Here is a 14,120-nt window from a genome sequence, read left to right as displayed (position 1 = left end):
ACATTTTTGGGGTCTGTGCAACTTTTAGCTATGGTTGTTTCTTATTCTAGATAGTTTAATTCTCACCTCTATTGTCTTCAGTCTGTGAAAAAATGAATTCATTCTAGTGAAAACTAGTGTAGAAGGGAACTCCCAGTACTGGGGTTCTTTGTCCTGCAAACAGAAATAAGAGTGTGTGACCAACTCTATATAGGCAGCAGCTGCATTTAGCTGCAACTTTAAGGCCCCATTTGCACTATATATATTTAAACTGGTATCATACAGTAGTATTATCTGTCTAAAGATGTGTAGGTCAGAGAAGCTGAATAAGAAATAGTTTTGTTAAAGGATAATGACCAACAGTTCTCCCCCCCCCCCTTAAGCTACTTTCTCACTCTGCTTTCAGCTCTGCTTCCTGCTTAGGCCTAACCTCCTAAACAAGATATGGGAGGTGCCCTTAAAGGTATATTCACATACCACTTGAAACTGCCATGCTTTCCCCCACAGGATCCTGGGAACTGTAGTTTATTAAGGATGCTGAGAGTCATTAGGAGGTTGCTATTCCCCTCACTTTCCAGTTCCCATAGTTCCCTGGGAAAAGGGAGCGACTGTTAAAGCCGTCTGAAAACTGTAGCGCTGTGCAATGGAAGAAACAGTACCCGTGGCCTTCAAAAGACCGTTTTGTCTCCGGGACTGCAAGGAGTGGGAGGAACCTCTAAGGGACTTGCTCAAAGCTTGTTGCAAATTGCTGCTCACTTAGTCCCCAGATGCAAAGGACATGTGTTGTGTGCTGCTTGAATGGAGTTCTGCGGCCATTTTGCTCTGTGACCAAATAAACATCCCTTCCAGTCATAACTTTGCACATGAGCTAACAGAAAAAAACAAGCAATGCACAGACCGTCACCGTGATTTCTGGTGCTTTGTTTGTGCAGAGGTCTGGAAATCTGAGCATAGCACAAAGATGCCCCCTTGATAATAATAAAAATCTGTATGTACATGCTCAACTCGGCTGCCATGGGTGGGCAGAGGAGGAGGAGGAGACAATAAGAAAAGCATGCTAGAAGAATGAATGGGGAAACAGGTTTGCAGATGTTTCCCCCTGAATAAAACCCAGGCAAAATCTGAGACAAGAAATCAGGTGGGAATGCAGAGCTCCGAACAAAACTGATAATAGGAAAACTAAGCCCAGACTTAACGTAAATTGTGGATGGGCCCTCAGTGACCAGCCAACCTGAAGTTGAGGGAAAATTGCTTCCTAATATGAATTTTTCTGCAAGTAAAATTCTGAAATTGAACAACTGTATCTAGAAGCAGCCCTGACCAGGTAGAACTGTTTAAAATAGTTTTCCACAAGAAAGAATGGGGAAAATTTATAATTTATTTAGGAGACCAATGTAAGCAAATGAAAACATTAGGAGCATTTTAATCTCACTTGTAATGTAACAAATACAATGGACAATATGGATAGATATAAAATATAGATTATGAAATAATATGCAGTTGAAAACATTGACAATAAGACCCATGGAGAGGATGGGGGGGGGAGTCTCCAGATTCAGAGAAATCTCTTTATATGGATATGTATGTAGTTTTGTTATAAATATATATCTGTAAAGTGAAATAAAAACATTTTTAAAAAATAAATAAAATAGTTTTCCACATTATTACGGTAAATGGAATAACTTATACGGAATGTGCTGCACTGTGAAGTTCTGAGTAATGCTTTCTCTGAGAACCAAAGTCCACTGGTATCAGTAACCCACCTTAAAAAACGTGGGCATCATATCTGTGCTGCAAACGTCGTAAGTCTTGTAGAGTTTCTCTATCACGGAGATACCCAGCTTGATCCCTCCTAGCACCTCTTCAATTTCACCTTGTAAGCCCTTGAGCACTTCCTCGGGACTCAGAAAATTACGTGTCTAAATAGAAAGCAGTGTAGTCAAAGATGATGCTTAGGTGAACAGGGCACATTAAAGCAAACTGGAAGTAGAACCCTGCAACAGTTTGGCAGTGCAAGGCAGTGCATTGATGAATCAGTCCCTTCAGGTAGTTGTTATATTGCTCATCATTTATCAACACAAAGTGTGCTTGTTACAGCAGGAAATAATGGCTTTCATTGATGCTGTGATTTAGGCTCCTCCACTGCCTCCTTATGCACATGCAAAGTGATAGGTCAAAATGTCTGCAAATCTCATCCAAATGGGAGGACAAGCAATGGTTGGGACTCTGTGACAACAATACCATTGACCACCTATACTCCTGACTTTCCGCAGCACACCTAAGCATGTGTACCATTCATTTTTCCTTTGGCTGTTGAAACACAAATGTGGGCAATCCTGAGCTCACAACTGGAATTGACCAACTTCTTACTTGTTTCAGTGGATCAGGTATGAACCACAAGATAGAGAGGCAAGAAGGGCAAGTCCTCCCAGTGCAACAATTTCTGCTGAAATTTTGCACTCCCTTTAGGCTCTTAACCAAACCTCCCCAGGCCCTGTTTCATTTTCTATTCCCCACCCCACCTACCAGTTAACCAGTTTCAGCATCTGCAAAATAAATTTGGCTGAAACTATATTTAATGGCTGCAGTCACCAAAACCAAATGGAAATTAGAAGAAACGAAGAAAAGAATATGGGGAAGGGGGGTGGGAATCCCCCCAATCTAGAACTTTATTTTCACAGAACAGTACCAATTCAATGAAGAGGTTACAGATCTCCTGCAATACGACAATGATCCGGGATGGAATGTTGTAGTATTCAGAATTGGCCCAGATCAAGCATACGGTGTACATGACATTGCTGATGAATGGAGGAAGCTGTGTGGACATATTAAAAAAAGAGAAAGTAAAGGTTTCAAACAACTAAATTTCACATGTTTAAGGTAAGGTGGTTTATTTTTAACTTGAGCTGTATGCAAATGGCCTCTAAAAATTCTCCACCCTATTTTTGGACGGACAAATTTACTGAATTTCTCCAAAGGGAGGATAAATTCTTCAGCAATAAGTGACGCCGCACTTGCATCACTTATTTACCCCAAGGAAAGGCATGAGGCAGAGTGCATGCCTAAAACCCAGGAATTCCTGCAGGGATACGGATTCCTGTGAGTAGCTGGGCATTCTTCATCTCTGTTTAAAATATTGGTGGGTAGGTGGGAAACTTGTAGGCAGCGGTGGAGCTTCATGCTCCGGCACCAGGGTGCGGAGAGCAGGCGAGGACGGGGATGGCGTGTGTCCCGGGGGCGTGGCATGCCGCCTGTGGGGGTGTGGCGTCCAGCGCGGGCAGGGGGGCAACCGCAATGGCACCCCACCAGGATCGCACTGACGGGGGCGGTGCACTCCCCCCACACTCCTCTTCCTCCACCACTGCTTGTAGGAACATCACGACATCCATGGAACTCTAGTTACTAGTCTCAGACTTCTGAACGTTGGCTCTTGTTCCTCAACCAAACTTACTGTTGCTACTTCTTGTAAGAGCACTTGGACTCGATTCTGCACTTTCCTAGCTACTAAGGACTGCTTAGGCTACCCTTAGATTGCATTATTAAATGTTAAGAAATGAACTTCTTTACTTGCAGGTAAGTACAGCTCTGATTAGTTGGGTGGAAGCTAGGACATAAGCTACTCTTCACAGAGGTGTTTGTAGGCCATTGAAAACAGCCTTTTTTTGAACTTTTTGGATAACGATGGACTTCTTGGTGAACATTCACCATAGTGCTACATGGAATATAACCCTCAGTAAAGTATTGTGGAAGACACACAAAATGTATACACCAAGCCTGCCCAAACTGTTGCCTTCCAGATATTTTTATACACCATTGTAGCAGTAAAAATGGCTAGCAATTCATTTTTTAAGAGGGTCTTAGCAGTGATGCATAAGCAAGGTGGCCCATTTTAATTCTCAAATGTTATTTCCCCCCTTTAATATATATACCTGATGATATTCAGCTTGTTCCACTTCTTCCAACACAACTTTCAGTGGCTGCAAGTACAAGTTAATATCATCAGCCTCCTTCAGTCCTGTATAAAACAAAAATGACAGAGTAGGTAAATTAAGGAGGGGCTTGAAAGCCATTTGTTACATATGACCCAAAACAACTTGCTGGTGGTCATTTATTTTAAGAAAGGAGGTAGTACCTGCAGAGACGTCCTTGAAAACATTCCTGAGTGCCGGCCAGTAACAGCTCTTTGCCCTCTCCAAAATATCAGCAATCTTTTTCACCTGAGGGGCATACAGCTGGGAGAAACAAAAACACAAAACCCCCAACTTTAGCAACTTGTTTTCATGACCATATGGTGGTTTGCAGCCAGGTCTCATGAAGTACCCATAAACTCCCACCTACCTGTTCATTTATGCACTGCAGGTTAACCTGCCGGCTGTACCAGAAATCAAATTCCACTCTGGGTAATGGGTTCAAGCCATCCAGAAGAGGCTGTGCTGAGTCTTTGCTCAGGATATCTCGTATCTGATGAGACCAGTCAATGATGATGGTTTCAATGGAGTGTAACAGTGTACTGTCCACAGCTCTAGGAAGCCTGAAAGAACCCACAAAGGACAGTATGGTGAAAACAGTTTTAACTTCTGATCTCAAAGCAACTTGCATAGCGGTTATTAACCTCTTTGGGGTCACAGGCCCCTTTGAAAATCTGAGGAAACCTATGGAATCCCTTCCAATGCACATAAACACATACACAATTTTGCATACTATTTATTTTATTGTTTGGGGTTTTTTTGCACTTGGTTCACAGACCCCTTAAAAGTGGACCTCCTAGGTGCCATGGGCCACAAGTTAAGAACCTCTGAACTAAAAGTTAATAAAGGGAGCTCCATTCAGTTACTAGCCAGCCCGGCTATAATATAAAACCCAGTAAATTGTTCTCAGTAAATTGTTCCAGCTGCAGGAGCACTGCCTAATGGCCCTTTGGATTCCCTCCTGGGTCCCTGTGCCTTTACAACCAGGAAAGTTTGTATTTCCCTTTGTTTGGGCCATCGCTCTTCCTTGGTGGTGGGCATCTCTGAGGATCACAGCATGGAGGCATGCCAAATACATACATGCAAGTAATTGCCCCTTAGGGATGAGAGTAGCCTTTTAAAAAAATAAATAAATGAAAATAATGGGTTCTGCATATGCTGCACATACACAATGTACAAGACAACAAGAAGTATAGACATTGGCAGACATTATTTTAGGGCACCCACGTGTCAAACATATCCACTGAACTCTCCAAGGTATCTATGTGGTCTGGCAAAGGAAGCAGTGTTTTCCCTTTGATCTTTCCTCCCATCACAAACATCTCATTCTTCAGTCTGTGGGCTGCCCGTATAACATCATCAGCCACCACTTGAGGCCATTCAGCAAGGTTTTCGTGCTTCATAAATAAGGAATAGACCACCTAGAGGGAAATAATTGCTCTGTTTCAAACATTACTGATCACAACACTGTATCGAATTATTTTTAATAAAATCTAAAAGTTTTCTGGAAAAGTCCAGCCTCTTTTTTTAAACATCCCAGTGGCTGGAACGTCTTTTTTGGAAGTCATGGTCCTATGATTCTGACAGCCACCACACCACTGCAATGCCATCATAACATCAGTATTACATTACACTGGTGCAATGGTAATGCACCATTTCAATGTATTGCCTTTCACCAGTGCAGGAACATGGCAGTGAGCCTAACCCTGCCCAGCTGGAATAACTTGAGGACAGAATTGCATTGTTAGGCTTTGTCAGGCAGCCCAGCATACAGAAGCTGTGAAAAGGGCAAATCCTACACTAGGGATATTTAGGAAAGGGATCCAAAACAAAACTGCCAATATTGCAATGCCTTTCTACAAATCTGTGGTGTGACCACATTTGGAATACTGGGTGAAGTTATGTTTGCCACATCTCAACGGCGATATTGTTGAACTAAAGAAAGTGCTGAAAAGGGCAACAAACTCCATACCTGTGTACCTCCCCCCCCCCTTTAAAGTTTTTGTTGAGTTGGCTGCTTTGTAAATATCAAGTTTTATAAAGATGGGCAAACCCTCACCGCCACAGTCCCAAAACATTGCAGTGCTCAAACATGCTCAGGAATCACTCTTTGATAGTAGGTTGTGGCAAGTCTGGGACCACGAGAAGCTGGTGGCAGGGCAAACCTGGAGGCCCCGACCTGGCCACAGTGAGCCATGTGATGGTCACCTCCAGGCTTGACTACTGTAATTCGCTCTACGTGGGGCTGCCCTTGAAGCTGTCTCAGAAATGACAGCGGGTGCAGAATGCTGCAGCGAGGCTCCTCACAGGGTCTCTGCCATGGGAGCATATTCACCCAGTGCTTTTCCAGCTGCACTGGCTCCCGGTGAAGTACAGGGTCAGATTTAAGGTGCTGGTTTTGACCTTTAAAGCCCTTCATGGCCTAGGACCCTCATACCTACGGGACCGCCTCTCCTGGTATGCCCCACCGAGGACCTTAAGGTCCATAAATAGCAACATCCTAGAGGTCCCTGGCCCTAAGGAAGTTAGATTAGCTTCAACCAGAGCCAGGGCCTTCTCAAGACTGGCTCCGGCCTGGTGGAACGCTCTGTCTCATGAGACCAGGGCCCTGCGGGATCTGATTTCTTTTTGCAGGGCCTGTAAGACAGAGTTGTTCCACCTGGCCTTTGGCTTAGAATCAGTTTGATTCCCTCCCCCTCTTTCTTTTTCCTTTGTCCTCCTGTGAAGAGGCTGCATCCTAATGTTTTAGTGTTGTATTTTAATCTTGTTTTTTAAATTGTATTTTAATCAACTTGTTTTTATTATTGGTTGTTAGCCGCCCGGAGCCCGGTCTTGGCTGGGGAGGTCAGGGTATAAATAAGATTTATTATTATTATTACTATTATTATTATTATTATTAGTGACCACGTTAGTGCTGTTTGCTGCAATTCTTCTGTGTTTGTGTCTTTGTCTTACATCATCATATGTTCCTGTGCTGCTCTTTGGGTTACTCACATTCAGTTCCCTGCACCTCCAGTAAAAGCAATCCCAGGCAGCAGGTGATGTGATGTCTGCCTGGACAGCTGCTGCCACTCAGAGCAGGCATTGCTGTGGCTAGGTGGGAAGCAGTTCTTAGCTGGTGGAAGACAGCTTCCTATATAGCTTAACATGTGCAAAGAAAAGCAAGGGGCTGGGTTTGAGCATTTACAAAGAGGATAATAAACTTGCCAGTGACTATGTTAATCATAGATAGGTAGCCGTGTTGGTCTGCCATAGTCAAAATAAAAAAATTCCTTCCAGTAGCACCTTAAAGACCAACTAAGTTAGTTCTTGGTATGAGCTTTCGTGTGCATGCACACTTCTTCAATCTGAAGATTGAAGAAGTGTGCATGCACACGAAAGCTCATACCAAGAACTAACTTAGTTGGTCTTTAAGGTGCTACTGGAAGGAATTTTTTTATTTTGACTATGTTAATCATGTCATCTGTCCCAAAGCGCTGGAAAATATTAGTGCCTCTGGATCCTGAGTAACACTCTGCCACACCAACAAGAGGCAGAACCATAATTAGAGAGAACATTAGGGATTTTGTGCAGACTGAACCAGTTGTTCAGACAAGTCCAGGAAAGGCTCTGGCACAGACATACCCTAAATGTTTTTTAATGCACAATTTAATGGTGAATTTAATCATCAACCAGTATAGGCAGGTGTCAGGGAACTGCCATCAGTGCCGGAGGGAGAGAGCAAAAGCCAGAGGGATTCCAGAGAGCATCCAGGGATCGGGAGAAGCAGCCCATCTTCTGGGGAAGAGAATCAGCGTAGCACCAGTGGAGAAGGGGGGCAGATGGGGGAAGCGGCGAGGCGGTCCCATGACTCCTTGCCTGGGACCAGCGGGGAGAGTAGGGGTCCTCCGTTGCCCACGCCCTCCTTGCGCAGAAGGCTTTCGCGCAGAGAGGGTAGGCGGAGACTAGGCGTCAAGGAGCTTCTTTGCTGGAAGAAGTTTAAGAAACGCCCACTGACGGATTCTGCCAGCGACTGAGTCAGCCACGGGTGAGTGGCGTCCGGACAGATAAGGTTTACTTAGGCAGCCAGGCCAGGTGTTCGCACCCAGCCAGGGAGATAGTTGCCTGCTTACGCACGAGCAACCCCATAGAAACCTTCACACCAGGGTAATGTGGCAATGCAATTTTTACACTTGGGGCATTTCCTAACGATCAGGTAGGCTTTATTTATTTATTACACTTCAAGCCTGCTGTTTCTCAGACACATCAGAGAAGGAATTCTACCCTCACAACAACTGTGTGAGGTGAATGTTTAAAATTTACATTATTGCAGTTGTAGGTGATATGATGGGCTTAAGGAGAAGGATTTCTCACTTCCAGAGCCAAAGCCTGACTGGCTTTGTCCAACATTGGAAAAGGATAGATCCATCACATCACAGCAGTTTCGTCTGCAACTTAATGAAAGATTGAGAATCCTGTTGGAACCAAAATAAGGAGCTGTATAAACTATACATCCCATTCTCTCTTATGACTACACTCTCATATGTTTCTTTATGAAGAGATATCATTCAGTGACCGCTAAGAGAAACTGGATGCCCACCTCTTCCACGACAGCCATCATCTGCTCTACAGGGGAGGGGCTGAGATCTCCAACAAGGAGTAAATCCAGAAAGTTCTCTTTGTTAACATTTTCACGCCTCTTTTTCACGAAATAAATTCCTTTGTTCTTCAGTGTGGCTGGGAAGCCAAGACAAGGAACTAGTTGTCCAGTGGGATTGAGCGTGATCACCAGTGCTGTCACATCATGCTTCTCATAGAACTCGTTGAGCATGGAGTGGACTTCCTCACTGGTTGCAAACTTGGCCCATTTGTCAGGCTTAACATGGAGAAAGAGAGTGCAGTAATTCTCTATGAAGTCCAGTCGTTTGTCAGTCGCCATCTTGATTCCTCAGTTGCAAACCACCTGAAAGGGAAAAAAAACTGACCAGGTAACCAACTGGAAAGTCTTTCTTTCCCCTTTTTTGAAAAAAGGGGATTACAGCTGTAAAAGATTAGGTAAAGGAAAAGAATAAGGGAAAATCTGATAAAATCAAGGGGTAGGATTTGCTGAAACAAATTTGGAAACTGGGATGCAGAAAGGGGAGGTATGGGGAAGTCGGTGAAGTAAGGTTTAAGAGAAAAGGATTTGAAATTATACATGTTTGTTTATGTGTTTGTTTGTTTTTATTGTGTAATGTTTGTGTTTATAAAAATTGTGAAAAACCAATAAAAAAATTATATATAAAAAAAATGGAAAGTCTTTCTTTCCTGTCTTGAGAAGAAAACGTCCTTGTCAACACGTTTCAGAATACCTATCCAACCTGTTGGGAACTAAGCTTTCTAGCTTCCCCATACATTACATATCTGCACTATGGAATTCATTGCAACTGAATGGGGGCAGGGAAAGATTATTTGGGTTTAATTGCAGATGACAGCTTAATTATAGGGCATGTAAAAGCTCTTTGCATCAGATGCATCTGTGTATAATCAGCAAAGGTCAGGCAGGAGCTGGATCACATCCGTAGCCCTCATCATCTAACACCCCTCACCGTGTGATCCAAATCTCCATATATTTGAATATGGGGAGCCAGTAGGCATGGTCCCACCCACTGCCTGTCCATGTGTTGGTTATATGGAGATATTTTGCATGTGCAGGGTAAAGTCTTCATCCTAAATGACCATAGCAGTGCCATGCATGTGATGGGAAACATGATTTTAACATTGCTTATGTTCCTGGGGTTCTTAAAATTACAAATAGCAGCCAGAGGCGACCCCCCCCAAATCCAGATAAGAAGAGGGGACTACTTTTCTCCTGTGCTGTTGCCCCAATTAAACCCTGCCCCTCTGATATTTGGTTGGGAGAGAAGGTTGCATTGGTGCCAGTGGAATTTCCCTTCTGTGCCAAATAGTAGCTTTTGGGGGGCGAGGGAGGGCTCACTGAGACCACAGTGCAGAGGGAAGGGGTTAAATTTCCCTTCCTTGAACGCTGCAGTCCTGACCCTGATCACCCATCCCTTTGCAAATACTGTTTGTCATTAAAATGCTCACACATACATACAATATTAAATCACATACTACGTAAATGTCATATATTGTTTAGCTTTCGGCAGGTGCAGAGTCTGTGCACTTGCCAGTTTGTTAGTGATGTAGATCATATTTTGGAGCACCAAGAAAGGAAGACAATATGCTGACAGGCAGAGATGGTACACAGGATAGTGTTGAAGATACTTTCTAAAAAGTCCACATCAGAGGGAAACGTAGAGTGAGAGCTTGCACTTAACTTTTTTGCCCCACTGTTTCCAATCACAAGTTCGCAGTTAAAAGCTCTGTGCCCAAGTACCCCCTTTTTTTGTCTTTCTTTCTTTTGCTCTGGAGCTTCCCTCAGGAAAGTCCTCTCTTTATCGCCCAATCAGAGTAAATGTCAACTGAGGTTTTCTGTGAGTTGCCATTTGCTCCAATTGAGTTTTAAGGAGTGGGTTTTCACTAGGAAAGGTACAAAGAAAAAGAAAAGGCTTATTTCCTGGCCCAGCACCCAAGTAGCTAGTTAGGCACAGCCAAGGGCTTGGGCATTTTTAACCCTCCCCTTTGAACCTTAGACCCGCTCTTCCCCCACTGTATCACAACCTGATTTTAAAATTCCTTTACAGTTTAAGATATGTACACACAATATCTTTCCCCTGCAGGTGGCAAGGCAGCTGCAGGAGGGGATTTTTTTAGTGGGAAAATGGCCTGCAGGGAAACGGTTAAGCTCCTGTTTGTTTGAGGCCATAGTTTGGAGTTCCTCCCTTGTAGCTTTATAAATCACTTAATGTGTCAACACGAACAGAATTTATTAATATTGCAGTTGTTGTATGAGGGATTATTATTATGACCGGACTGTAACTGAAATTAATAAGATTCTGGGACACAGAAAAAAAAGGAAATCATCAAACTATCAAATTAGCACACGGTGGGGAGGCATTTTATCGAAATCATATAGTTCAGTATTTGAACTATTGGTATTAATAATTGCATTATAAATTGGTATTGTTATAAGGAGGCTATTATTGGACTGTAATGGAAAACGAATATATAAATTACTGTAAAAAATAAAAGATACTACAACCTTTTCTCTGACCAAAGTGTATGCTTTGACCAAACAGGTTTGGTGGCATCCAACTGAAAGTCACTCAACTGTCGAGGAACAATGACTCCCACAAGATTCTTGTGACATCAGCCCTCAACTGCCACACACTGGTAGAACCTGCTTCCATTAAGGTGTCAAAATAGAAAGTTATGGTGCTTGTATGACTACCTCGTTGTGTTGCATTTTGTACTCACCAAGGCACATCAGGTTTCAGTCATGAGATGGATACAATCCCTCTGATCCCCACATTAATGTTGCTGCAAAGCAGAAGTGAATCTCCAACTGTCCTTCTCTTGCTTGTGTTAGTTTTCAAACACTGTTTTAGGATGCTATGCCACCTTATCCCTTGCGTTTGTTAAAAGTACGGTAATTCGCCCACAAACTGGTATAACATAATTCACAAATAAAGTGCTACTTAGGTTGGATAAAGAAATAAAGTGTTGTTCAACTTGGATTGAAATGTTTTGATGCATTTTTCATAAAGTAAGTGTCAGCATCCAGCTATGGAGACTTGTGTAAGCAGATACAGTGGTACCTCGGGTTAAGTACTTAATTTGTCCTGGAGGTCCGCTCTTAACCTGAAACTGTTCTTAACCTGAAGCACCACTTTAGCTAATGGGGCCTCCTGCTGCCGCCGCGCCGCCACGGCGCAATTTCTGTTCTCATCCTGAAGCAAAGTTATTAACCCGAGGTACTATTTCTGGGTTAGCAGAGTCCGTAACCTGAAGCATATGTAACCTGAAGCATATGTAACCCAAGGTACCACTGTATAGCACTGCTCACTTCCTGCCTTTCCGTATCTACAGGTGCCTCAGTTTAGCTAATATTAGGGCTGGCCCTGCTCATCCCACACTGGTGCAAATCTTCAGCCCTTCAGGTGAATGAACGGTGTGTACGAAGCCACAATGAGCAAGCCAGCCAAACTCACACACTATTCTTCCGCTCAGAGAAAGTTCTGCTATATGCTGATATTATTTAAATGGCCCATGTTTACTAATTTTCCTGAGAAGAGGTGTGTAGTCATCTTAATAATATTAAAAATTATAGAAGGAGAGGGGATTTAACGTCACACTCTTCTACTTGTTCCATCTGCAGAGGCACCACAGCTTGCCAGATGGAACAAGTATGTTTTCACATAAGAGGTTCACATCATCCCAGATACTTATCTATGTGCAGATTGCAAGGGAGAGGAGACCCTCCAGCTCTTGCTGCTGTAATCACCCCTGAGCCAGAGGAGGCATGAGAGGCACTCAGAAAAGCAGGCAGTAGAAGGAGTGGACATAAAAATGCTTAAAACAAGCTAGGTGATGGGTTGAGCAAATGTGGGTGTGTGGGATTGGTGAGGATGCAAAGGAAGTCTCAGCACAGTGAGGCCAAGTGTTTGTAGAAAGCATGTTGGTAGGACAGAAGAAAGAATGGCATGGTAATATAAAATATTAAAAAGCAACAAAGCAAGGGAAGCAAAGTTAACTGTATTGATGGAGAAAATATAATCCCCAGGTTTTAGGATCAACGAAAATTCTATCTATCTATCTATCTATCTAGCTGCCTGGCCTGAAATGCTGCGCTGTTTAAATGTGAATCCTGAATGAGGCCCCCTCCATACAACCCTTTTGTTTATCCTGGTCACTATTCACATCTCCACATTTGATAAAGATAATATGATTCTTGCCAGGTAGGTATTCTTACAGGGTTTTGTTTTTTAAAAAACTTGGTGCCATTTCATTGTGTTTTGAAGTTGTATGTCAATCAAAGGAGAAAAATCTGAAGTAAGTGGACCTCCTCAGTTATGCAGTTATAAGGTTGGGACAGGGAAGGGCAAGGCTTCCAAAAATGTGGAATAATGTGTGGGAGTGGGAAGAGCATTGTCCCAGAACCTTGGGTATTGTGGCAGTTTGTTCTGTGGTCTTGTCTTGGGTGGCACCAATAAAGATTGTGTGTGTGTGTGTGTGTGTGTGTGTGTGTGTGTGTGTGTGTGCAGTGGCGTAGCGTGGGGGTGCAGGGGGGGCCGGCCGCACCGGGCGCAACATCTGGGGGGGGCGCGTTGGCACTCGCAGCTCTCTGCCCCTACTAAAATCCACGGGTTAGGGGGCGCAAATTACTTGCCTTGCCCCGGGTGCTGACAACCCACGCTACGCCACTGTGTGTGTGTGTGTGTGTGTGGTGGGGGAAGGTTTGTTAGGAAGCACTTCTGAAAAACATAGGGCAGCCAATGGTATAATCACCTTACAGTAAGGCCAAATTGCCTAACTAACAACTGAACAAGAATGCTGTTCAAGAAGAGGAAATTAGGGAAAGTTTCAGAAAACAACATTTAATGAAGTTATTTTATGCCCAGCACTTAGCCTATTTCAGTCATCATGTCAGATTACAGCTAATTAAACCAAACCAAACAAAACCACAGGAGTCGTGGTTTATTTACAGTAACAACCAATCCATTTGCCGTAACATCTCACAGGGTGTAAATGCAATTCTGTATTTTAAATTTGTCATGGCGCCTCATCAGCCAGGTGGAGCTGTTTGGTTCTGTCAAGAACACCTCACACTTCATAATTGAATATTTGTTTATTCTAGTAGATGCAAGACTGGGCTAACCAGCCTGTCTCAGGGCTACCTCTGATCAGGGCTGCCAACTCTTACGGGCCAAGCTCTTTTGCCTCCCCTCCCTCAATATTTTTGTGGGCCAGTGTTCCAAAAAATTGAGGAGGGGGGAGAAAGCCAAGCATGGAGCTGAGTGTGGAGCAGCTTCAGTGACCAGCTCCCTCTGCTCCACCCCTTCGCTGGGGCTCCACAGGGCAGCCTCAGGCACTGCCACCTGAAGGATGGAGTGGGAAGGATGTCAGCAGTGGTACAACTCCCAGATAGGGACACATGTGCCACCTTGCCCCCCCCCCCGTTACTGAAGGGGTACAGGGGCCACGTGACGTCAATATACCATGCATGCATGCCCCGCAGTATGCGCATACAGCTGTCACAGAAGTTGGGGGGCCGGCACTCTGATTTGGATGGGGGGGGGATTGGGCCCCCAC

General features: G+C 43.8%; 1 protein-coding gene across 2 annotated transcripts in view; it reads right to left on the bottom strand.

The window, feature by feature from the left end:
- DNAH17 (dynein axonemal heavy chain 17) overlaps positions 1-11,165 on the bottom strand; it is a 96,468-nt gene extending 85,303 nt beyond the window's left edge. The window contains exons 1-9 of one of the 2 annotated variants that reach the window (XM_083486967.1): positions 11,071-11,165; positions 8,527-8,889; positions 5,175-5,368; positions 4,318-4,510; positions 4,112-4,211; positions 3,909-3,994; positions 2,669-2,794; positions 1,743-1,898; positions 67-153 (exon numbers count right to left, since the gene is read on the bottom strand). In XM_083486967.1, the coding sequence (XP_083343093.1) occupies positions 67-153; positions 1,743-1,898; positions 2,669-2,794; positions 3,909-3,994; positions 4,112-4,211; positions 4,318-4,510; positions 5,175-5,368; positions 8,527-8,865 (1,281 nt within the window). In that variant the 5' untranslated portion in view covers positions 8,866-8,889; positions 11,071-11,165. Of the gene's footprint in view, positions 1-66; positions 154-374; positions 402-1,742; positions 1,899-2,668; positions 2,795-3,908; positions 3,995-4,111; positions 4,212-4,317; positions 4,511-5,174; positions 5,369-8,526; positions 8,890-11,070 lie in introns of those variants that run through there. The other variant, XM_083486968.1, reaches the window with a different exon arrangement.
- Positions 11,166-14,120: the final 2,955 nt, after the last annotated feature.

This window comes from Podarcis liolepis, assembly GCF_965112155.1.
Source record: "Podarcis liolepis genome assembly, chromosome: 2".
Lineage (NCBI taxonomy): Eukaryota > Metazoa > Chordata > Lepidosauria > Squamata > Lacertidae > Podarcis > Podarcis liolepis.
Note: the sequence above shows the minus strand (reverse complement) of the source record. Positions and strands in the feature narration are given on the sequence as shown.